This window comes from Mus caroli, chromosome 13 (assembly GCF_900094665.2).
Source record: "Mus caroli chromosome 13, CAROLI_EIJ_v1.1, whole genome shotgun sequence".
In the NCBI taxonomy this organism is placed as follows: Eukaryota; Metazoa; Chordata; class Mammalia; order Rodentia; family Muridae; genus Mus; species Mus caroli.
In genome coordinates, this window is record NC_034582.1 from 100368772 (window position 1) to 100394142 (window position 25371).

General features: G+C 39.7%; 1 protein-coding gene across 4 annotated transcripts in view; it reads right to left on the bottom strand.

The window, feature by feature from the left end:
* Kif2a (kinesin family member 2A) overlaps nucleotides 1-25371 on the bottom strand; it is a 61879-nt gene that overhangs the window by 28815 nt on the left and 7693 nt on the right. For all 4 annotated transcript variants that reach the window (XM_021180273.2, XM_029468318.1, XM_021180272.2 and 1 more), the window contains exons 2-3: nucleotides 4305-4399; nucleotides 2503-2619 (exon numbers count right to left, since the gene is read on the bottom strand). In XM_021180273.2, the coding sequence (XP_021035932.1) occupies nucleotides 2503-2619; nucleotides 4305-4399 (212 nt within the window). The remainder of the gene's footprint in view (nucleotides 1-2502; nucleotides 2620-4304; nucleotides 4400-25371) is intronic.

Consider the following 25371-nt stretch of genomic DNA (forward strand, 5'->3'; position numbering starts at 1 on the left):
CCTCTGATGCTCAGGTTTGATCCTCTACAATCAGAGCAGATGTCAGAAACCATTTTTATTGCGACTGCCATTTCAGAAGAGACTCTGAAGTGAGGCTAAGTAACTATGCCATATTCTCTCTTGTCAAATCTATGTACAGGTTGGGGGATCTCTTATCTGAAAAGCACTGGACCAGAAATGCTCTGCACTTGTTCGCATCTTAGAGTGTTTGTGTATGTGCTCACATGTGTGTCAAGTCAGGTACTTTGGTGATAGGATTCAACTTTAAATGCACATTCATTTATGTTCCATATATACCTTGAATACACAGAGCCTGAAGACTCTGTGTGTGTGTGTGTGTGTGTGTGTGTAACCGAGAAGGGTATCTGGCATCTGACGTCATGTTCTACCTTACTCCTGGAGTCAGGGTTTCTCACTTGAACCTGGAACTAGGCTGACAGCCAGCAAGCCCCAGCAATCCTTCCATCTGCCTCCCATGGAGCTGCAGTTACAAGGGTCACAGCACACAGCAGCTTTTTCTACTTAGTTACATGAACTGAAATCCAATGACAGCAGTGTAAGTGCTCTTACTCGGGGACCTCCAACTTCCCTCAAGATCATTTTGTGTAATATTTCTGACGCAGCTTCATTCTGACTGAAATTCATCACATATGTGGGATTTCTTTTCTGTGATCTAATGTTTATTCTCAAAAAGAAAAAAAAATTGCATTTGGAGGCTGGCAAGATGGCTCAGCAGGTAAAGTCACTTTCTGCACAAGTCAATCCTATCCCCACAAAAAATAGTCAAATGTGGTGGTGTGTTCCTGCAATCCCAACACTCCTACAGCAAGACAGAGAGTCCAGAGCATACAAGGTAGGAGGTGAGAACTAACGACTGACAGTGGTCCTCTGAGTGCCACCTGAATGTCAGGGCATGCACACACCTGTTTTCACACAAAATAATAAATAAAAATTAAAACCATGGATTCTGGAGCACCTTTGATCTCGGATTGAGGGACTGGTGGTAAACGACATCTTTGGATCTAAGGAGGTAATCAGTATTGATTCCTTTATTCAGATCAAGTGTCAAATTACTATGAAACAAACATGGCCAGTTATCCTAAAAAGAATTCATTACAGGTTTCAAAGACTTGACTACTGCAGAGATTAAGGCAACCAACTCATTTCCAATTTATATAGATACTAAGAGTGAATTTACTTAAAAAACAAACACACAGCAAATAATTTAGTTATATTCAATCACACATTCAAATTAGATTAGGTATTATTTGGAGAGTGTTATTATCTCCCAAAGTGGAGCCCAGAAACCAAAATTTTTAAACTTCAGCAAGTAATTTGAAAGGAAAGCAAAGATTAACCACACCCTAAGGCCTGGAGGTATATGAGAGCGCAGTGGTAGGAGGCCAAGGCAAGGGAGAATTATTGGGCTTGAATTTAACATGGACTGGGAAGTGGCAGATAAAACTATGCCAAGACATTAAGGCTCTGAAGCTGTATATGGAAACATTCCATGCATATTAAGGACCTTTCGCAGTAACTCTCACTTTGTTTGTTATACAAACAGAAACGTTGATTTACACTCACATATGTAATTTCAAAACAGAATAGATGGTTAAGTCTCTATAATACATTTGCATGTTTATGCATGTTTTCCTTGTAAAATATGGATTTCCTATACATTGCAAGCCACGTCAAACTCATCTGTGTGTTCCAACACAGTACCTGCACAAGGCAGAATCAGTAGATGCCATTTAATCAAACGTTAAGAAGTCCAGGTTCAACAACTTGGCAGGACTCTCTGGTTTTATTTTCATGCAGTCTACTAACAGGTCAGAGTTTCAAGAGAAGGAAGCAGAGCTGCCTTTAATGGATCTTTACTCTGCAGAGCTACAGCTGCTACGGAGGACGCAGCATTACTCTAAAGTTTCTCCTCAACAACACACAGGTAGGCAAACTACGCTTACCATTTCTCATCATTTTAAAATTAGAAACCAGAATGTTTTTTGTTTTATTTTTGTTTTTTTTCGAGACAGGGTTTCTCTGTGTAGCCCTGGCTGTCCTGAAACTCACTCTGTAGATCAGGCTGGCCTCGAACTCATAAATTCGCCTGCCTCTGCCTCCCAAGTGCTGGGATTAAAGGTGTGCGCCACCACTCCCGGGGAAGCCAGAATATTTATTATTCTTAATAAAAAGCTATCTTGTACGTTTTCATTCAACACTGACAAGAAAATAGCTTTTACTCATCTCTCCAGAGAAGCTATCAATGCCAAAAAAATTCTAATTATTTTATGATCAAGATATTTTATGATCTGATCTAAAGAATGTTCTGAATTGTGAACTGGACAACGTGACTTATGAAGGTACATATGACCTGCACTGATACAAATGGTGGAAAAAACTTTTAAAAAATGAACCAATCAATACTTAGACATACTATACATATTCTTCATCACCTACCAGCCTCAATCAGCACACACACATGTGCACTTGCCCCTAACTAACCTTTACAATTTTGTTAACTTTTGAGGATGACGAGGGTGGAGGTATTTCTGGACTGGGCTCAATGTCTTCATCAGGTACAAGGTCAGGGTTAAGTGAAAAGATGCTTTCCAAGTCAATCTGTGTAAACAAACACATGGACGTTATAGAGCAAATGACCTCACCTACAGTTCTACACACTTGGTAAAGGAGACTGTTCAGAACAATAGTCCACAGAGATTCTATACTTCATTCTAAGAACTGTTAGTAAACCATGACCTTCAAAACTACACAATTGTTACTTATATATAGCAACTTTCAAGTTCTGTGCCCTGAGCTAACGGACAGATGATGTATAGAGAGCAGACATTTCCTTTGAGCTAATTTTTACAATGCATTTAAAAAAAATGTTTTTAATATACAGGTGTTTTGCCTGCGTGAATGTCTGCATACCACATGCATATTTGGTGCCCTAAAACACCAGAAAAGTGTTGAATCCCCCGGGACTATTTACAGATGGCTGTGAACCACCATGCTGGGGCTGGAAATTAAACCAGGGTTCTCCATTAGTCTCACCCATTGATCATCTCTCCAATTTCTATTTGAAAGCTCTTAAAGGAGAGAATATCTACATCATATAAAATTAATGGTTTTGAGGATGTGGAGAAAGAGGAACACTCCTCCATTGTTGGTGGAATTGCAAGCTTGTACAACCACTCTGGAAATCAGTCTGGCGGTTTCTCAGAAAATTGGACATGGTACTACCAGAGGATCCCGCAATACCTCTCCTGGGCATATATCCAGAAGATGTTCCAACTAGTAAGAAAGAAACATGCTCCACTATGTTCATAGCAGCCTTATTTATAATAGCCAGAAGCTGGAAAGAACCCAGATGCCCCTCAACAGAGGAATGGATACAGAAAATGTGGTACAATTACACAATGGAGTACTACTCAGCTATTAAAAAGAATGAATTTATGAAATTCCTAGGCAAATGGTTGGACCTGGAGGGCATTATCCTGAGTGAGGTAACCCAATCACAAAAGAACTCACATGATATGTACTCACTGATAAGTGGATATTAGCCCAAAACTTAGGATACCCAAGATATAAGATACAATTTGCTAAACGCATGAAACTCAAGAAGAATGAAGACCAAAGTGTGGACACTTTGCCCCTTCTTAGAATTGGGAACAAAACACCCATGGAAGGAGTTACAGAGACAAAGTTTGGAGCTGAGACAAAAGGATGGACCATCTAGAGACTGCCATATCCAGGGATCCATCCCATAATCAGCCTCCAAACGCTGACACCATTGCATACACTAGCAAGATTGTGCTGATAGGACCCTGATATAGCTGTCTCTAGTGAGACTACGCCAAGGCCTAGCAAACACATAAGTGGATGCTTACAGTCAGCTATTAGATGGATCACAGGGCCCCCAATGGAGGAGCTAGAGAAAGTACCCAAGGAACTAAAGGGGTCTGCAACCCTATAGGTAGAACAACATTATGAACTAACCAGTACCCCAGAGCTCTTGATTCTAGCTGCATATGTATCAAAAGGTGGCCTAGTTGGCCATCTCTGGAAAGAGAGGCCTATTGGACTTGCAAACTTTATATGCCCCAGTACAGGGAACGCCAGGGCCAAAAAGTGGGAGTGGGTTGGTAGGGGGGTAGGGGGGAGGATATAGGGGACTTTGGGGATAGCATTTCAAATGTAAATGAGGAAAATACCTAATAAAAATTTTTAAAAAAATTAATGGCTTTATGTTTCATTTGTATTCAGAACCTTGACTAGAAATGATGTTTACTTAGCAACCGTACCTCTTTGCCTTTCGTATCTCCATTTTCTATCCACTCAACAGTTACACTTTCATTATCTTCATTTAAAGATGTTACCATTGCTTGGTGTATTCGGCCTAAGTAGGAAAAAACATATTTTAAAAGCAATAAATGATAGCATTCTTAAGATATGGTTAACTACATACAACTTAGCAATGTGCATACACACATATATGCACATAACATAGTCATGTGTGTATGATCTTACCATCCTTACAAGGAATTTTTACAAAAATAAACTTTGTCCATTAGGTTCATAACATCAAGTCCAGAAACTTAGAATATTTGTTAAGAACAAAGTCTCCCTGAAAAATGGTCACATTGACAGCTAACTAAACCTTTATGCACATCTGTTGGAATCTACTTCTACAGAAGATCAGCTGAAACAACTAGCCTTGTGGGACTGAGCAATGACTAGGTTCTTGGACTTCCAATTCACAGTTGACCATTGTTGGGGAGTTGGATTACAGACTGTAAGTCATCATAATAAACTCCTTCAATATAGAGATTCCATATGGTTGGTGACTCTAGAGAACTAATACAGCAACTGATACACTGATCAAGACAGGGGATTTGAATTTACTATGCAGCTGAGTATGACTCTGAATATCTGATCTCCAGTTTCCCTGTTGTGCTTCTTAAGTGCTAGGATTACAGAAATATGCAAACCACATTTGTTTTTTGTTATTTTTTAAACACACACACACAAACTGCTGCTTACACCACACACACACACACATACACACACACACACACAAGCTAGGCTATTAATTTTATCAGTTCCACAGACAGCATGATTTAGATACTCCTTTATTAAGTGTAATTAAGGGTTATAGAGAAAGAACACCAGTTAAGAGCACTTGCAGCACCCGTAGCAGGTGGCTCCAAACTGTAACTCTAACTCCAGACAATCTAACAAACTTTGTAAGTACTCATGTGTGTGTGAGTGACACACACACACTAAAAAGAGTAAACACAACAAATTGCCTTCCACTTAGGTTTCCAACCACAAGACTTTATTCTTCTCTATGGTCAATACTAAGCATTAATTTTAATTCTACTACTTGGTTGTAGATATCGATGTCTTGTTACAACTCTGGTTCACTCAGTGAGTCATACACACAGAAAGACATAGAAACAAGGGGGAGGTGACTTGTTGGGAAGAATAATTTAACAGTAGAGGAGGATGACAGCAAAGTAGAAGGGATGTGTAAGAGAATGAGCAAAATTCACTGCATGAATGTATGAAGCTACCAAAAGACAAAACCAGCCACAGACAGATTTGCATCACTGTATGATATGACTGCACTACTCTCTCAACTCGTCTCCGTTTCTGACCGTTTTGCCCTCCATTCTGTTCTCCACACATCAACCACCATGATTTTGGTTTAAACTTAATTATAGCTGAGTATAGCAGTGCATGTTTGTAGTATCAGCACTAGGGAAACTGACACACAAGGATTACTGCAAGTCTGAGAACAGCCTGAGCTCCAGGCCAGATGGGAACTTATTTCAAAACAAAACAAAACAAAACAAAAAATAAACAGGAAGGCTGGAGCACTTGCTGTACAAGCTGAAGAACCTGAGTTCAAATCCCTAGAACTCATAAAAAGCAAAGTATGGTCATGTACCTGTGAACCTAACACTGCTGGCCATGGAGCGGTAGCAGGCTTGCTGGATCTAAGCTCAGGTCCAGGCCCAGAGACCCTGTCTCTGGGGAATAAAGTGGAGGGAGGGTGAAATCATCTCCACTTTCTTTACACTACCAAATAAATAACCAATTCTACTGGGTGCCATACACACATACACAAATTCTCACACACGCACATATGCACAGAGTCACATTTTTGCTCAAAAATCTTTCAACAGTGCCCATTCTGAGTAAAGGACAAAAATGTTAGTCTATCAATTAACTACTAAAACAGCATCTTACTGTTGCCCTGGCTGGCCTGGGACTTGCTATGCAGACCAGGTGGGCCTCAAACTCAGTTTATCTTCTTGCCTCTGCCTCCCAAGTGCTGGTATTAAAGGCATGCACCATCATGCCCAGCCAATACTCTTTTAATAACTACCTCCCCCTTAAAAAACTATCTGATCTTATAACTTCTAACTTCATTTATCCCTTACTAGAGTGACTACTGACTGATCTCATCTCAGACAATACTGTCTCTATTATCTCTCCTCTGAAAAATGCTAAGTGAAGGACTTAAACGTCAGCGGTGTGAAAACAACTGACTAGTCGTTGCCATTTTCTCCCAGTGGTCACTAGAGAGGAAGCAGGGCTCCCAGATGGACAGAGACAATCACTATGAAATAATGGGGAGAACCAAAACAGACAAGTTGGGAAAGAATGGTTGGAGGAGATAGCTCAGCATGTTAAGGCACTTGCCACCAAGTCTGATGCCCTGAGCTCGTGAGCTTGATTCCTGGGACCCACATGATAGAAGGAAAGACGCAACTCCCACAAGTTGCCTCCCCCAAACACAAATATACTAAATGCAATTTTTTTTTAATCTTCATTTCAATCAGAGGAAATGAGGTAAATAACTAGAGAAGGATGCATCAACTGGGTCCTCTGAGAGACAGTAAGAAAAGATTAGACGAGATTTACTGTAACATTAAGAGGAAGAGAAAGACTGGCATGGAAAGCCATGTTGGAAATCTGACACCTGTGAAGCCAAGGTTGTTGACATGATGCAGCAGCATCAAGCAGAGGAAGCCTCAGACCTCCCCACAGAGCAAACAGGACTGTGCTCAATGCAGTAAGGGGCTTCACACTAGAGGAGTCCTGCCCTGGGTTAAACAGGCACACTAGCTACCTATGCCATGTGTATTAGGCAGGGTTCTCTAGAGTCACAGAACTTATGGATAGTCTGTATATAGTAAAGGAATTTATTGATGACTTAGTCTGCAGTTCAACTCCCAACAATGGTTCAGTAGTAGCTGTGAATGGAAGTCCAAGAATCTAGCAGCTACTCAGTCCCACAAGGCAAGCGGGCGATGACCTTGAACTCGGAGATCCCCTGTCTTAATCTTCTGAAATCCATGGCCACTATGGCTCAAGATCTCCATACCAAGATCCAGATCAGAAACTTCTATCTCCCAGCCTCCAGAATAGGGTCACTGGTGAGCCTTCAAATTCTGGATTGTAGTTCATTCCAAATATAGTCAAGTTGACAACCAGGAATAGCCACTACACCATGTTTCCCAAGAAATGTTCAGTACTCAGCCAAAAGATAAGGACTGTGGAGCTTCTGATAAGCTCAGGTCATCAGTTAACTGTTCTCCTGCAATGGAAGAAGGTCTTCCTTAGGGATGCCAAAGCAGTGTGCCTACGACATCTAACAAGATCATGAAAACAGAAAATGAGTTGAACCGGAAGTGACAATGGGGAATGGTCTCAAGAGTGACATGAGAAGTCATCCCGGGGGAAACCTAGTCGCCATCAGCCTGGGAGGATCTATCACTGCTTTATCCAACCTGAGTACAGGCTGACCCAACAGCTACCCTGGCCCATACCATCTCTGGTAATCTCATAAAGTAATAACCATTAATCACAGTAACAAGTTTTGGGAAAGGTAAGAGACATTGTCAGTGTTCCATCAACAGCAAGAAAGGAGACAACCTGGGCCCCAGGAAAGTCTGTCTGGATACTAGATACCCTGATGAAAACACCCCCCCTGATGGGCACAGTGGCACTCAGAGATCAGAGGCAGGAAGACTACAACTGAGACATAGAGCAAGTTCCGGGTTCGTCTGAACTGTATGTATGTAGCAAGAACTTGTCTCAGAGCAAGATAACAAAGAACAACCAGCAGGAAGTGGAGAGGCTATGGTAGGGGCAGAGGAGTATGAATGACTGGGTCTGTAAAATTACGCCGTGATGAACACAACTGAAAATGGAATACACGTGCCAATAAAAATATTCCTACTGCTTACCATTCCTACTGCACCATTTCCACATTCCAAGTTTTAAGAGGGGCTTCTACACTAATAACTAGGTGTGATGAGATATAAAGCAAAATATGAAGTATTCATACAATAAATCACAGTGGCAAAGTCTTGAACCTCTAGAAACAGCCTACACAGATTGGCAATAAAGAGAAAATAAAGAAAATCAAGAACACCCAGCATGAGCTGGTTTCAAGTCATTGGGACATCTGAAACCCCAATTGCCGAGGCAGAGATGCAGAAAGCCTTAAAATACGAAACAGCCAGGTGGGGACTAGAGAGATGGATGGCTCTGCACCCATATGGTGGTTTACAACCATCTGGAACTCCCGTTCCAGGGGTGCACACCAGGCATGCAAGTTGCCCTCAGACATACATGCAGGCAAAGTACGCATTAAAAAATTTTAAATGCATAAATCTAGTTTAAAACAAAACCAACCAGATCTACCAGCTAACACTAAACTCTAGAGAAAGTAAAATGTAGCAAGATGAGGTGATATTTGCTTTTTGCCACATGACCAGATTAACTGGAAACCATGCAATCTGAAGCTTTCATCATTTTTACCAACGCATACCTCTAAGAACAAACTTTTTTATAATTATCTTTTTTGTATAAATTTTTTCACCAGACTGAGATCACTTAAGACGGTTTCTTATATTTTCTTCAGAAGTATAACACACCCGTTCATATTCATGTCCTAAATCTCTGGGTACTTGGTGTATATGGTAACCAACTTCCTTTTCTGTCCTTATGAAAACCAACTTGTTCAGCACTATTTCCTATAAAGCACTTTCTCGGGCTATCTGCAACACTACTTCCTCATAGTTGAAGCACACAAGCATGACTTGACTTCCTTATCTTTGAATCCAAGGTACACAGTTTATATGCTCAGGCCATATGAGCAGCACTGTTAGAAGGTATGGCCCTGTCTTAGTAGGTGCGGCCTTGTTGGAATAGGTGTCACTGTGGGTGTGGACTTTAAGACCCTCATCCTAGCTGCCTGGAAGCCAGTATTCTGCTAGCAGTCTTCAGATGAAGATGTAGAACTCTCAGCTCTGCTTGTACCATGCCTGCTTGGATGCTGCCAAGCTCCAGCCTTGATGATAATGGATTGAACCTCTGACCCTGTAAATCAACCCCAATTAAATGTTGTCCTTACAAGAGTTTCCTTGATTATAGTGTCTCTTCACAGCAGTAAAACCCTAACTAAGACAACTGTCATGAGAGCTTTACTTTACTCTAAAATAGTCTCTCCCAACTAACTCCTCTTAAGAGTTTGTCTTGGCCTTTTTGCTTGCTTGTATAGTTTTCCCATTCCAAAAAGTAAATTAATAATATCAAACTATTACAGAATCTGGTTGTAAATGAACTGAATATTATTTTGGACATAGGTCAACAATCCTTTCTCACAGCAACTGTATTAAAATTTGGTATCAGTTACCCTGGCCTCCTAAAGTCATTTAAAATGCTTTATTACATTTTATTTGTGTTTATGCATGTAAATCCACACATGCCACAACACCCATGTGGAGTGAGAGGACAACTTGCAGGAGCCTGTTTTCTGCTTCTACCATGTAGATCTCAGAGATCAAACTCAGCTGTAAGTTGTGGCAGCAGACACCTTTACCCACTGAGGCATCTCAGAAACTCTCAGAATGACTTATAATGGCTGATCTCTTTCCTAGCCTCTGGATTTAAATGGGCTTGGTAGGTGATGGTAGGAAATCAAGAGGTTCAAGGTCATCCTTGACTATAGCCAAGTTAGAAGTCAAGCCTCTATGTAACACCCAATCTCCAAACAAAACCTAGAATTAAAAAATAAAAAGCCGCCAGGCGTGGTGGCACATGCCTTTAATCCCAGACAGATGCAGGAGGATTTCTGAGTTCGAGGCCAGCCTGGTCTACAAAGTGAGTTCCAGGACAGCCAGGGCTATACAGAGAAACCCTGACATAGAAACATTTCTTAAATTATCAATGCTCGGCAATTCTTTGGATAGTCTGTTTATGAGTTCTAAAAGTATGACGACGACTAAAGAGATAAAAGTAACAAATAATTGGTATGGATTTCCCAGTGCACAGGAGACGAATACCTTGACTTTTCAGCATTCGATCTCTTGGACTGCTTCCCTTGAGAAAAAAATTCTACAAACTTAGCCAGGAAAAACAAATCTGGAGCAACTTTCAATCAAATCAGTTATTCAATGAATTTAGATTTAGGTCAATTTTTACTTAGAAAAGACCTGCATTTAGAGATGTCAAAGCAATTAACTTTGTTTTGTTTTTCAAGACAGGATTTCCCTGTGTAGTCCTATCTGTTCTGTAGTGTAGGTAAGCCTCAAACTCAAGAGATTTGCCTGCCTCTGCTTCCCAAGTGCCGGGATTAAAGGGTGTACCACCAAGTTTGGCAAAGAAATTAACATTTTAAATAAAAGTATACAAGAAAAGCTGCATCAATATAATCTACAGATTGTTGGGTGTATGTGCATTCATTTTTAAAGCTAAATATCAATGATGTCATGTATGTGTGTGTGTTCATTTTTAAGGCTAAATGACAATGGGGTTACTCAGGAAGCATCCACCTTGTTTTTGTCTCTCACTGGGGCCTGGGGCTGTTATGCTAGGCCAGCAAGCTCCAAGGATCTGCCTAGCTCTGCCTTCCCAAAGCTGGGATTGCAAGCACGAGCTTTTTATGTGGCTGCTGAGGACTTACTTAAATACCAACACAGTAATCACTTTACTAAATGAGCCATCTTGCCAGCCCCTACTCTTTTATTTAATCCCACCCTTACTATATTCATTGCAAAGAACCTGAATGTACTGTGTCCATCACCACAATGCCAAATTAATTTCTAAACCAAATACAAAAGGGGCTTTCTAATCATACTGTTAACGCTGGCAAGAAATGTCAAAAAGAAAATAGAGAATTCAAAGTTCAGAAATTTTTCAGCTTAGGTACATGAAGCATCTACAAGTATAGTTGAGCTAAACTTATTAGCTCCACAAAAGCAGGAAGCTGAATACTAATCATTAGGACAGTGGGTGCTGTAGTCTAAATATAAAATGGTCCCCAACCCTGTCCAGGGACCTCTTACCTTACCTTCCCCTCCTGCCTCACACCTTGTCTTTAGTTAAGTCCCTTTGCCCCACATCATCCCTCCCTGTCATAATATTCTGTCTTACAGAAGCAACAAGGCCTGGTGACCATGGACTGAAACTTTCAAACAGTTAACAACAACAACAAAAAAACATCTTTCATTATCTCAAGTATTTTGTCACAGTGACACAAAGCTGGCTGCCACTCTTTTTCCATCTAAACTTCACGTGAGAGTCCTGAGAGCTATGCAATCACAGCAGCAGGACTCCAGCAGGGGCCTAAAGTACCCAAGAGCAGTTCAGGCCACAACTCTCAAGAGCATAGGCCAAATCCTTGGTGCTGTCTCCTGTGCAAGCTCTGCAGGTGTGTAGACAACATAAGCACAATGATGACTGCAATCACCTAAATTTCAAATGAAAAGCCACTTGAGAGCCCAGGCAGGACAGGACTCTAAGGAGAGCCTGTGTTGTGTGAGGACAGCACCTACTAGACCTATGGAAGAGGAATCAGTACTATCTAGACCCTCTGAAAAAGTAGGGCTACCAGCAGCATCCAACACCTGAGAAAGCTGCGGGTAACACCAACAATAGCACCGAGAGCAGATGGGTCTTATCCCGGTGCTTTGGGAGCTTTGAAAATGGTTTCCTTGTTGATTTGGGGCTATTTTCCCTTTGACTTGCCCACTGTTCTATCTTGCGAGTGGAGAACTTGTTTGACTTTCTGGCTCAGAGTTGGAAGGACTAACTACTGAGATGGGATGGGATTACTGTCCTTGTGTGTGTGTATGTATGTATGTATGTATGTATGTATAAGGGGCAGTGAGTAGTCAGGTGTAGAACGCTACCATCTGAATGTGGTTTGTCTTCTCACCCCCCAAGCCCATACTGAGGCTTACTTCTTCAGGCAAAGCATTCAGAGGTCGGGGTCTAGTGGAAGGCATCCGGGCCCCAAGAAGGGATATGGGGTGCTAATAAATAACTGATACCATCTGTAGGAACTCCCCTTCTCACTTAACCTGCTACTGGAACTGATTATTAAGCAAGTTCAGCTTCGAACTTTCTTGTCCCCACTTTCCCTTCATGCATAAAGTAGTATAGCCCAACAGAACCTGGGCAGATGAGTCTACACAATCTTGGTCTTTCACGCCTCCAGAAATGTGAATAAAATAGACCTGATTTTTAGTCAATTCTGTGGTCTTGGTTATTGTATAGTAAGAGTGAATATTCAAGTGAAACTTTTTCTAGCAAGGTATACAGGTCCTTAATGCATTTTTTCAAAGCCTCTAGCACACTTATTTACCACCTTGTTTGGCTTAGTGTTGAATGAGCACTAAAACATTTAAAAAATGTTGGGAGAAAATACAGGTATTGAGCAGAAAGCAATAATAAAAACACTGCATAGAAATCTAATTTGAGCTTATTTACTGCTCATTGTGTGGCTGGTTTTATGTCAACTTGACACAAGTGAGAGTTAACTGAAAGGATGGAATCTCAATTGAGAAAATGCCTCCCTAAGATCCTGCTGTAGGGCATTTTCTTAATTAGTGGCTGATGGATGAAGGCTCAATTTGTGGTTTGCTCTGGTGGTGTTTGTATTTTAATTCTGCTTCCTCAAGTGGGGCTGCCCCCAGGAGGAGTGGCTCACCTACACAGGTGAACCTTCACCTCATCCTAACTAATCAAATACAGGCTAGAACCTGTGATTGGGCAGTAGAAGGGAAAGGTGGGGCTGGAGGTCTTACAGAGTGGAAAAAGGGACGGGAAAGGACTAAGGAAGAAAAGGTGGAAGGAAGATGGGACAGAATCACATGGCCCGGAAAAGCCGCAAGTTACAAGGGACCTCATAGCTGGTGACAGATTAGTGTGGAGGTAGATCTGCCTAACTTAAGTGTACAGCTTATAAATATAATAATTGCGTTGTATGTTCTTTACACGGGCTTATTGGGGTTGCATAGTTACTAGAATAGGCTCAGCCCATTTTGAGTGGTGCTATCCCCTGGGCTGGTGGTCCTTGCTTCTACCAGAAAAAAAGGCTGAACATGGTATGGGGAGCAAGCCAATAAGCAACACCCTCCATGGCCTCTGCACCAGCTCCTGCCTCCAGGCTCCTGCCCTGTTTGAGTTCCTGTCCTGACTTCCTTCAGTGACAGACTACAATGTTGTGGTAGAAGCCAAATAAATCCTTTCCTCCCTAACTTGCTTTTGGTCATGGTGTGTGTCATCACAGCAATAGTAACCCTAAGATATTCACTGACCAAGCATGACGACAGTATTGTTTATACACAAGAGACTGACTCACTGCATCACCTACACTGCTGAAGCTAGTCGGAATTTGGGTTGATGATTAATACACAAAATTTTCTTCCCTTTTAAATAACTGTACAGTTTCCCCATCAGCATTTTCACATATATCACTTTTGAGGAATAGCTCACTGGCCTCCAATGGATCATGCTTATGCACTGCCCAGAAACAGACTCATATGTTTCTACTGAGAAAGAACCAATAACACTTTCACATATATTAAACTACTCATTCTCAGATGAAATATAACAGAGTCAAAATTCAAGGAGTGTGTGTAGTTGCTGATAGCCCTAGGGCTAATTATATTTGATGTTAATTCCTTTCTCCTGTGAGTGGCTGCAAACAAGGAATGAGTCAGCACACAGGTGATTTCCTGTAAACCTGCTTTCCACCTTAATTTGTAAAATAAAGGAGAACTGATGATTGGACAGATAAAGGGAAAGTGGAACAGAAGGTGGAGAGAGAAAAAGAGAAAATGGAAAAGGGAGAGGACGAGGACGAGGAGGAGGAGCCGAGCAGAAGCACATGGCCTGGAGAAACCTCAAGTTCTAAGGGGTCTCACAGATGGGGAAGATGGTAGTGTAGTTGTAGGTCTGCCCAATCTAGGCACACAGCATGTATTCATATTAATTGAGTTGTGTTTTCATTGCCAGAGCATATTGAGTTGGAGATTTACTGCAACTGTGTATGTGTGTGTGTGTGCCTACGCACATATATATATATAAATGCCAGAGGCTAACCACTAGTGTCATCTCTCAGGAAATACCCTTCTTTTGATACAGGGTCTCTCAGTTGCCTGAAACTCACTAAGTAGGGTAGATTACAGGCCAGGTAGGCTCTAGCCTGCCCAGTACTAAGATTACAAGTCCACAATGCCCAACTTTTATGTTTTACATGTGTTCTAGGGCTAGAACTCAGGTCTCTGTGCTTGCACCAATTCAGCCATCTCCTTAACCCAAAATTAAGTTATCAGATAAAAGAAAGGAAGGAAGGAAGGCAACTTCATGACTGAACCTAGTGGAAAAGTAAATCCCACAAGTTTAAATATCAAGATAATTTATAAAAATATGACTGGTATTTTGAAATTATAACCTATATTTCAATGTCATTTTATAGTCACTCTACTTAAATATCTCTACAGTAATGTTCTAATTACTTAAAAATCAATATGACTCCTTCAAGCCTACGGTACTGTGATCTTTAATCTGTAAAGTTCACATAATTACCGAACTGTCAAAACTAGGTTTCAGATGTTGACAACTGCATTCTGGGCTCTGAGAACAGGACCCTATGATTTGTTCCCTAGTGTACAGCTGAATCCACAGCAGCTGTGAGCTAAGAAATGCCAGCAACCAGTTAGGCTAGCACAAACCTTGTCTAGCATAGAAAGGATAATCTGGTTGCAAATGCAGGAGGCAAGAGCCAAAATAAATCAATCAAGAGTACTGACAAAACTGCATGACAAGCACTCAAAAAGCAGAATATTTAACGTATAGCAGGTATGTGTGTTTTATTTTAAAAAGGACAAACATTAAAAATATTGTTTGCGATTCCAGCAGCTCTTAAGAAGCTGTTTACTATGTACCTAGAATTACAATGTTTTCGTGTGTGATTATTCAAATTATACTTGAAAATATAGATGGCAAGTCTTCCCCAAAAGTAACACTATTTCATAAGGAATTCTTAAAATGTTTCTATAAACTTTTCTCTTGTCTCATTTATTAACACCTTAGTATCTAAATAAGATAAAAATTATACATATACACTCAAAACGTAAAAGTTAACAAATGATTAGTAAAATAAAATAAATTATAAAAAATGTTTATAATGGTGATTTCCAAACCCTCTGGAGTTGGTAAAACTCTAGCAGTTGTACTTGAGGTATGATAAATTTTAAAAGACAAAAATTGATGATTTGTATTTTTAAATGATTTAAAATCATATACATACTTTTAAAACACAAATCACAGTGATTCACATATATACAACCATATAATAAAAAATATAAAAAATATACCTTGTGTTCCAATAAATTTAAATTAAGATTCTTGGACAAGGCTAGATATGGAGATGACCAGAGTTCTAACCCCAGGAACCACACAATGGAATCAACGACTAGTTGTCCTGACCTCCACACATGCAACACACACACACACACATTAACTTTTCTAGTTTATTTATTAATAAAACCTTCACAATCTCCTCAAATTTTCAATAACAATATGACTATATTACTTGCAACTTTGTTGTTTTGTTGCATGGACTTTTAAAATTAAGCTAATAAAACTTAGTTATCTTATAGCCTGTGTCTCAGGCAGGAAAGAAAAGCATACATAAATATTCATTCTCAGAACAACAAAGTGGCTTTTATTAGGAAACTTTATTTTTACAGTTACATACTCAGGTGTTCCCAGGGGGAATGTTACTAAAGCAGTTGGTACATAGGTATCTGAAAGGACAGCCTTCAAAGTCCTTCCCTGCCAGTTAGCGTCCTGATCAACACTTTGCCACGTGAATCTCGTGACTGGCTAAACGCTGTCTTCATCTGTCTCTTCCTTCCTCTCCCTGTTCCCTTCTCTTACTGTTTGTTTGTTTGTTTGTTGTTTGCTGCATAATCAAGATTGCTTGAGCATGAAATCTTCCTGCCATAGCCTCCTGAGTTTTAGGTGAAAGTACTTACTATCCTGTCTGGCTTCTTATATTACATGTGATATTGATTCTAATCAATTTTATATTTAGTTACAAGAACCAACTGCCAGTGTGGAATATAAATTGAAATACCTGCGTGCATTTTTCCAGTCATAGCAAAATATTTTATATTAATTAAGATTTGGGGGGGGGGTTGTTAAGAGATAATATTCCTTTATTCAAAGGCTCCTAAAAGGCATGCTCCTTCAGGAACTTAAAGATAACCTGTTGCTAATACATTTCAATAGAATGATCTACTCTCATTAACTATATAGTGTCAGAATGTTGGGAAAAAAAGATTACTAGATATTAACATTATCTTAGAGCAGAAAGACTAAACATCAAGGATGCTATGAAAACCATCATTTAGAAAAATTAAAGACACTGTTAAGTACATAGTAATAGCAATGGATTGCATCTTTTGCTATTAACTGCCTAACAGCTGTTTATGCTTAACAACAAAAATACAGACTTATTCCTAGTAAGTAAAAGGCCCGAAAGTAATCAGCTAAATTTTCAGATTATATAGGCACTGGTGAGTAGGCAGGTCCAGCATAAGTCAGACTCACAAACTGATATCCAGGTTTTGTTAACTAATCTAAGCAGTGATGGATAAAGCCCTTAATCAGGACTACTATAAGCAATACCCCATCAACAGCTCTGCTGGAACAAAGCACTATTATAGAAGGGCAAAATAACGTGTCAGCTGACACTGGTAACTATCTGTACTGTTGCTATTTAATAAATCCCTAGGGAATGGGGTTTTGCCAAAGAGTTCTTTCTATTTTGGTTCACCTTTATGCTACCGTTATTACCAAACTTAAAAGACCTAACAGTCTTTCATAGACTTTAAACATAAACCTAACATTTGATACCAGGGGGGAAAGGAAACATGCTACAGCTTAGATTTTCATGAAAAAAGGGTAACTATAAAATGAGATACACTTTTATCCATAGTACACACAACAAATTGCTTTTTTCCAGTCTTTTCTCAACTTCAGTCCACTGTTTTGAAGAGGACTAAAAGTTCCTCTGGGATGACCTGGAAGCTGAAGGCTGCTTGGGTTTCCTGTTGTTCTGGGATAACTGAACCACTCTACAGTAGAACAATCATTTGCAAGAGTTCATTGTAAAGCCTTTTAAAAGGTATTAAATCACTGTGGTTCACTAATGTTTTGTATATTTGGAGTTTGGTAAGTAAAAATTTAAAAATTTAACTCTACAGGGAATAAATATAAAAGTTCAATATCTAAAATGATTATGATTACAGCTGAACCGGGGGGTGGGGGAGAGGACCCACTTTTTATTAAATACCCAAACGTCCACTTAACATGGTGACAAGAAAGCATGATTCCTTAGTTCTCCTTCCAGGACATCCCTAAAGGTGAACAGAGACAACTTACTGCACAAATTGTCCTCTGAGCCCTACAAACTTGCTCTAGGTAGCACATATTCGACCATACACACAATACATAAAAGCTTGAAGACTCACTTTACGTAGCTTCCAAACTAAATAAGGTTTATTATTAAGTAAATTTAAACAATGAAGAGATTTAAAGGACACCTCCTTCAGTGTAAAATATCCAAGATATACCTCTGATAAGGAAAAGATTTTTGCACACCAATGTTGCTAAAACATTCTGCTGGTGGCTCAAAATGTGTAGAGCAGTCTTCACAGATGTCCTGCTGAATACTCTCAGCCATTTTACCTACGCTTTCTGGCTCAAATTCTTACTCAAAGGAAACTCCAGTCAAGCCCTAGCTACACAGAGGGGTCTTCTCTTGTGCTTAAACACATCCTAACATGAGATGGAGAGTATTAAGTAGTGTTCTTACACTCACTATAGTTACTACTTCCCCAGCAATTTCTCACCACAATCCCTGCTGTATCACCAATGGAAACCTGTGGTAGGGGTAGCTAAGAAATTTTTTTTTTTTTCAAATTTCTGCATTCAGGGTCTGGCCAAATTAAGACAAAAACCATTCTTTCAAGCTCTTAAATAGTTCCAGTAAAATACAAAATTCTTCATATCTAGATACACAAAAGAAGAGTGGACTTATGGAAGCTCAAGTGTGGACAGAAAGGCTAAAGTCAAATTATTGAGTTCTGTTTTATACGTATAAAGTTTGAGGCTATCTAATAGTGTTATCAAGTAAGCTGGCTGGTATTCTGGGAGTAGCCCAACTCAAGAGAAAGCTTTTCAATACACCATAATTTCTCACCATTAAGAGAATGCTGTAAAGGGAGTGAAAATTGTGGCTCTCAGAAGAATCTGTATCAGATATCATAGTTGTCTGTGGCATTCTTAAGGACCACTCACATAAACAGATGCACAGATATCAATGGTATTCAATTTTCACTAGGAGGGAGGGGAGTGACTAGGGGAAAAAAAGGATCAAAAGGCTCTCTGGATGAAATAACAACAATAAACACTTGTAAAAACACTGATACCCATAGCATCTAAAGGCTAGCTATGTCAGAAAGAGTGAGTACAGAAGTCCTAGGTAAGTTGCCAGGGGTGGGGGTATCTTAGGACACAACTGCAGGTATTTCGAATGGAGAGTGAAAGTCTGCTTCCAGTCCAAGTTAGCATTAAGAACAATGCCTAGAAGGAAAAGCCACATGAGGGGATCTCACAAAGCAGGCACTTTGCAGATAGCAAGGTAAATTCTTAGCTTTATTGGAAGGCAAATGAGCAAGTTTCAACAAACTGACAATAAACAATTCTTTGTCCACTGATTCTACTTCAAGGATTTTAATCCTTACTGATTTAATCTTTTTTTCTTTTTTTGATTTAATCTTTTTTAATTTAAAAAAAAAAAAGGCCAGCAAGATGGATAAAGTAGATAAAAGCAAAGCACTTGCCTCTAAGCCTGACAACCTGAGTTGTAACTGCAGGACCTACATACACAGTGGAAGGACAGAACCAGATTCCCCAATTTGTCTTCTGACCTTCACATGCATGCCACAGCACATGCATATACTCCCTTCATACAGTAATTGCAAAAAAGGTTTTAAGTGTATATATCAATAAAAGATGAGTAAATAAAACACTGGTATATTCAGTTACTAACAAAATGTAATCATGAAAAAGAATGACACTATGTATTCAACTGCTTGGGGACAGGGAGGCCAGGTGAAGCTGAGGGAAGAAGGTCTATCACGAGTTCTAGGCCAGCCTGAGCTACACAGCAGAGTAATGAGTACATCTCAGAAAACGAAACTAGGCACATGTCTTTAATCCCAGCACTTGGGAGGCAGGGGCAGGCGGATTTCTGAGTTGGAGGCCAGCCTGGTCTACAGAGTGAGTTCCAGGACAGCCAGGGCTACACAGAGAAACCCTGTCTCAAAAAAAAAAAAAAAGGGAGAAAGAAAGAAAACAAAATTGTTATCATCTTATACAGTTATCCTGTAGGGATATATATAATTACACATATCTCTCCTGCATATAGATACGCACAGACAGACAGACACACACACAGAGAGCTCTGGACTAAACTAGAAGTTGGTAACACTGTCTATTGAAAAGACAAATGGGGGTAGGCAAAGGGTGGAGACTTCTCAATACATGCACATGCTCTCTTAATGTTAACTACCGGACTATATTGCTAATCAAAATAGGTAATTACATTTAAAAAGAAAGTTTGAAGTATGCATTAAGAGCAATAGTACATACTACTTTGTCATGTCATATGTTTTATGCCTGGAGATAAGCAACACAAGCCATATTTTTAGAATGTCTAAATTTAGACAGAAAGAGTAGTACAGTTATTTCATTTAATCACTGACTTAGTAAATAGGCAATCTTGTGTACAGGCCATTTGCAAGACAGTGGGGATAGAGTAGACCAGACCAAATTAGACCCTTAATCTGCTCTCATGAGCATTCTGACAGAATCAACAAAAGGAACTCAGCACATAAAGCTGGGATTCCTCCTAGAGTAGGAATTAAGAAGGGTGGGATACTTAACAATGCCACAAAGAGAAACAGGAGTTACCCCATGATTCAAAGTGGCAAGAATAATGATAGCAGGTGGATCAGACTGCTCAGGTTCACCAAGACACAGTAACTAAGTAAAGGTGGAGAAACCTTCAGGAAACTGTAGCTGCAACACAGATTAGACCTGATCAAAGTAACAGTGCAGGGTAGATAGAAGGTAAAGGGATACTTGAGCAGTTACGACAATTCAGGATAGGATATGAGGTTCAGGGCAAAGAGCCACTGAAGATAACTAGGTTTCAGAGATAGGCAAAAGAATAAAGAAAATTAATGAGTGACATACATCTACATTTGGGGATTGGTTCCATTCTGGGCTCACTAAATTTGAGATATTTATGAAACACTCAGGTAGAAATGTTCAGTACTCCATTACATAACATACAAATATTCCGTGTCTAGAACCTACCTAGGCTGAAGAGAGAATTCACCTTACCCATATAGAGAGACCAATGTGAGAAATACTTCAGATTTAGGACCAAAACCTGAGATACATCAACTCTCAAAGAATAGATAAAGCACCCTTAAAGGTTGGGAAGGAAAAACTTGGGGAATAGCTGGAAAATGGGAAATTCTACTTTGTTTAAATAATGACTCTTAATAAAGGCATAAGAATATGTAAGGTTAAGAGCAATGTATCACTCAAAATAAAATTGCAACTTAAAGAACATAGAAAATACCCACTGTTTGGGAAGGGGGGGCATCAAAAATCCACATATAATCCTAAAACAATAGGTTTAAAAAAAAAACTGAAGACCATGGAAATTAGACGGGGACCAGGGACCTGAACTGATCAATTAACATCAGCACTCTTTCCAAGCTGTAATTGAGCACATTTATGACAATTAAGAGTCTTTCATATGACAGATTATCTGCCTGTCTACGCCTGGGAGTCCTGTGAGCAGGAAGGCCTAAAGGACTAGAGATTAGCATCCCATTTCTGAAAGAAGTTACAGAGCTAGATAACATTTAAATAAGCACAACATCAGTTTAGTATTTTGTTACTGCTGACAGGATAACCTTTACCAAAGCCCTTTCCTTCATTCAAAGCACTGACTAAAAGGATACACAGTCATTCAACAAATATTAGTCGGAGTAACTGAAAAACAAAACAAAACAAACGGACAACAGAAACTCCCCTGCCCCTCCATCCCCTTCAACATCTATAAGGAGAAGGCTAACTAAACCCTAAGAAGAAAAATGGTAATATTACATAACTAATTACTAGACTTTTGATGCCTAGCACAGACATAGCATAGAAAAAGAATTTAACTATAGAATCTTTAGAGACAATCCAATTGCTAAGCATCTATCTGTTAATCTATAGATGACGTTTGACAAGTCTTTTTTTTATGGAAACAATACAAGTTTTGACCAATGTGATGGCTTGAATAGAAATGTTCCCCATAGACATCTGCCTGAAAGCTTGGCCACAGGAGTGGCACCAGTACTAGAGGGTGTGGGCATTGTTGGCGTAGCTGTGACTTTGCTGGAAGAGGTGTGACACTAGAGGGTAGGTTTTGAGGTCTCAGAAGTTCAAGTCATGGCCAGTGTGGCACTCTTACTACTCGTAGAGAAAGATGTAGAACTCTCAGCTCCTCCTCCAGCACCATGTCTGCCTGCATCCTGTCACACTCCTGGCCATGTTAATGGACTAATTTTCTGAAACAGGACCAATTAAATGGTTTCCTTTATATATGTTGCTGTGGTGTTGGTGTCTCTTCACAGCAACAGAAATCCTAAGACAACCGATAACAGTATTTCAAAAAGCTGTTTGTGACTAAATTCCAAGATTTATCTCACTAAGAGCCTCTAAGTTTTCTCATTTCCTAAATAAAGGTAAATCCTTATATTCACTTCTATTTAGTGCCCCACAGTATATTACAGGCTTTATGTGTAAAAGTAACCTCAAAACCAAAAGTCCACAACTTTAAGGCTGTTTGCACACCAAACTTAAACAGAAAACATTTCATGTTATTAACAGATTTCTGCTATCTTATAGCAGAGACCTGCTAATTGTTCAACTGGTTTATATACAGTATTGTCTGATCTCAAGGAAAATGCTTCAAGACACAAAGCCTGGGCATTCATCATAGTATGTGAACTATAAATTCACTATGTCCACAGACTAAAGTCAAGAATTTATTTCTTCCAATTGTTAAACGTATCTGAATCCTTCCCACAATAACACATAGCTCATTTGAAATTATCTTTGTTAGAATAAGTGCGATTTTAAAAAAACAAAAACAAAAAACAAAATCTGCTGTGGTATAGCTCAGTTGATAGAGAACTGCCTAGCATGTACAAAACTCAGCAAGTAATGGTCTAGCAACACAAAGCCTTGGGTTCAGTTCCCAGCACTGAGGGGAGAGGCAGGAGGATCGCAAACTCAAGGTCATCCCCATTACATAGTGAGTTCAAGCAGAGCCAGCCTAGCACACATGAGATTGTATAATTAAAAAAAAAAAAAAGCAACAAACTTAAATTCCACGCTTTAATTCATCTTCACTTTTAAATTATTGTAATTAGCATTAATTGGCCCATGATTTCAAAAGAAGCCTCGACAAAGTCTGCATGTCCCTTTCCCATAGCAAGTTCACAAAGATTTCCAATAGGCCTCCCTCTCGCATATACCCTCCGATATCAATATCCTGCATCAGGTACATCTGTTACAATTAATCTATAATCACACATCATTATCTAGCTTATAGGACTTATTCCTAGTGACATAACTTCTATAGATTTTAGGAAATGTCCATTATTATGCTATTACCCAAAATATTTCACTGCCCCCAAACCCTCTGTGCTCTACCTACTCATCCAGCCCTTTCTAAATCATTTAAATAGCAATTAAAGTGTTATTCTAAACACTGAGAATTCTAAACTCTGAGTATTCAGAGTCTCCAGGAAGAGGAGAGAAGGCAAACACCCGCACAGAAAAAACATAAGCCGGAATAAGAGCAGAGAAAGGGTTAAAGAGGCAGCCAGCGTATGGAAGCAGAGGATGTCACTCAGGAAGCACAGGTGCTAAACACACAACTGAGCGAGCCACACATCCAGTCCCACTGCAAGATCAAAATATTCTATCTTTTAGTGGCTGGAAAGATGGCTGCTCTTGCTGAGGTTCTGGGTTCAATTCCACCCATGATAGCTCACAATAATCTGTAAGTGTAGTTCAATGGGCTCTTACGTCCAGTGTACAGGCAAACTAAACACTCATATATTATATACATGAGGACTTAATATATATATATAATAAATTAAAAATTAGTTTATCTTTTAAAGACATAACATCAAGTTTTTTGCTGGAATTCTTCCTTTCCATTCCATTCCAGGAATTCTGAGTCTTCTTCTCAGTCTTAAGGCAAAGCAAGTTGTTAAAGCTTACTGTCTGGAAACATTATTGGAAGTGTCTCATATCTTAAGCTCATTTTAGATATCAATGACAAAAAGCAGCCAGAGTTAGTCTCTTTGTTGTCACAGCATACCCAGGCTTTATAGTACTCTGCCTTGTATTCATGAATAGGGTTAGCTTGATTAAACAGAAGTAAAGATATTTACAGGCTGCACTCAGAGTTTCCAAATGTGAAACTCATTAGCACAAGTGATACCACCATATAACAAAGGTTCTTCTTGCCATGTTTTCATCTCATCTGCTTCTTAATCATTGTTCATCCCTCTAGACCCAGGCCTTCTTATCCAACCCACCTGTCTTTTTCTGTAGTTCTGTCTCTAATCTAGCACTAATCACTGGCTAACTCCTATTACTGACTCCAGGAGATTAAGTCCTACAGGACTTTCCAAGTGTCCTAGAAACTAATTCCAAGATCCTTACCTTACCTTTAACAAGGTATTCTAGGTACCCCTCCCCCTTCCCTGTCATCTCTCACCCTTTCACCACATTTGAAATTCCCTTTACCAACAGCCCTGTGTTTCCAGCTCAGGGGCTTCTCTCCTGTTGTGCCATAAGCCAGACTGCTGCCTCCTCCAGCCCTCAAGGCAATCATGCCCCACTATTTACACTTTACTCTCCATGAAGTCTGGCCAGGTCTCCTTCATTAGGAGATCCAACTTTTTCGAAAATGGGTCACAATCCTAGCCCACACTAGAACTTGTGTGAGGCTTGGGTCCTTTTCTGTAAAGTAGAGAAGATGCAGCCTACCTTACAGCCAGCTGTGAAAATCAAGGACTGTATATTAGACATTTAACAAAGCATCAATACTAAATGTCTTCAGATAGCAAAGCAACGAGGGACTTTTTAAAACTCTTTGACACAGGGTCTCACTTTATAGCTGGCTGGTCTCCATGTTAAACAGAGCCCCCTGCTTGGGTCAACTTTTCAAGAAAGAAATTGAAGTAAACAGCAAGTATAAAAGACAGAAGCTAACAAATAGGTAGACACTTTGTTCACTAAATGTAACCAGAGACATATTCCTTCTTGGTCCTAAATAATTTTGCAGAGATGACATGTTAAAGACTAATGCCAAAATCTACAAATTAAGGGAAAGGCTTTAAAGTAAATAAAGTCTTCAAGGGAAGCAGTGCACAACATCTGTGAAGGGAGTCTAGTCTCAAATCACACTCAACGGAGCAGTGGGCAGAACACTCTGCCAGCCTCCACGTCCTACTTCCTCAGCCTGTGTCTACAAGGACTCCAACCCAGGTTCTCTAAAGGAAAAGACAGCTGTCAGGAGCCCATGACAGTCTGGCAGGAACCTAAAACTAGAGTACAGTTTACACCTTTTGAAATCAGAACAAAGGTTAAAATGTAGAAAATAAAGACTAGTAGATCACTAGTGGCAAACAATGCCAATGCATCTAACTGGCATGGGCTATCAAGAATGACAGGCTGTATGAAGCAGAACATGGGTCCTTGAGGAAAGCAATAGCATGAGGGATACAGGAAGTGTAACTGCAGAGCCTAACTCAAAACAGCACAGATGTACACAGAAAATAGCATGTGTCTATTAGGACTAGTCATACCAGTAAATGATTTATTTCTTTGTTAAAATCCTAT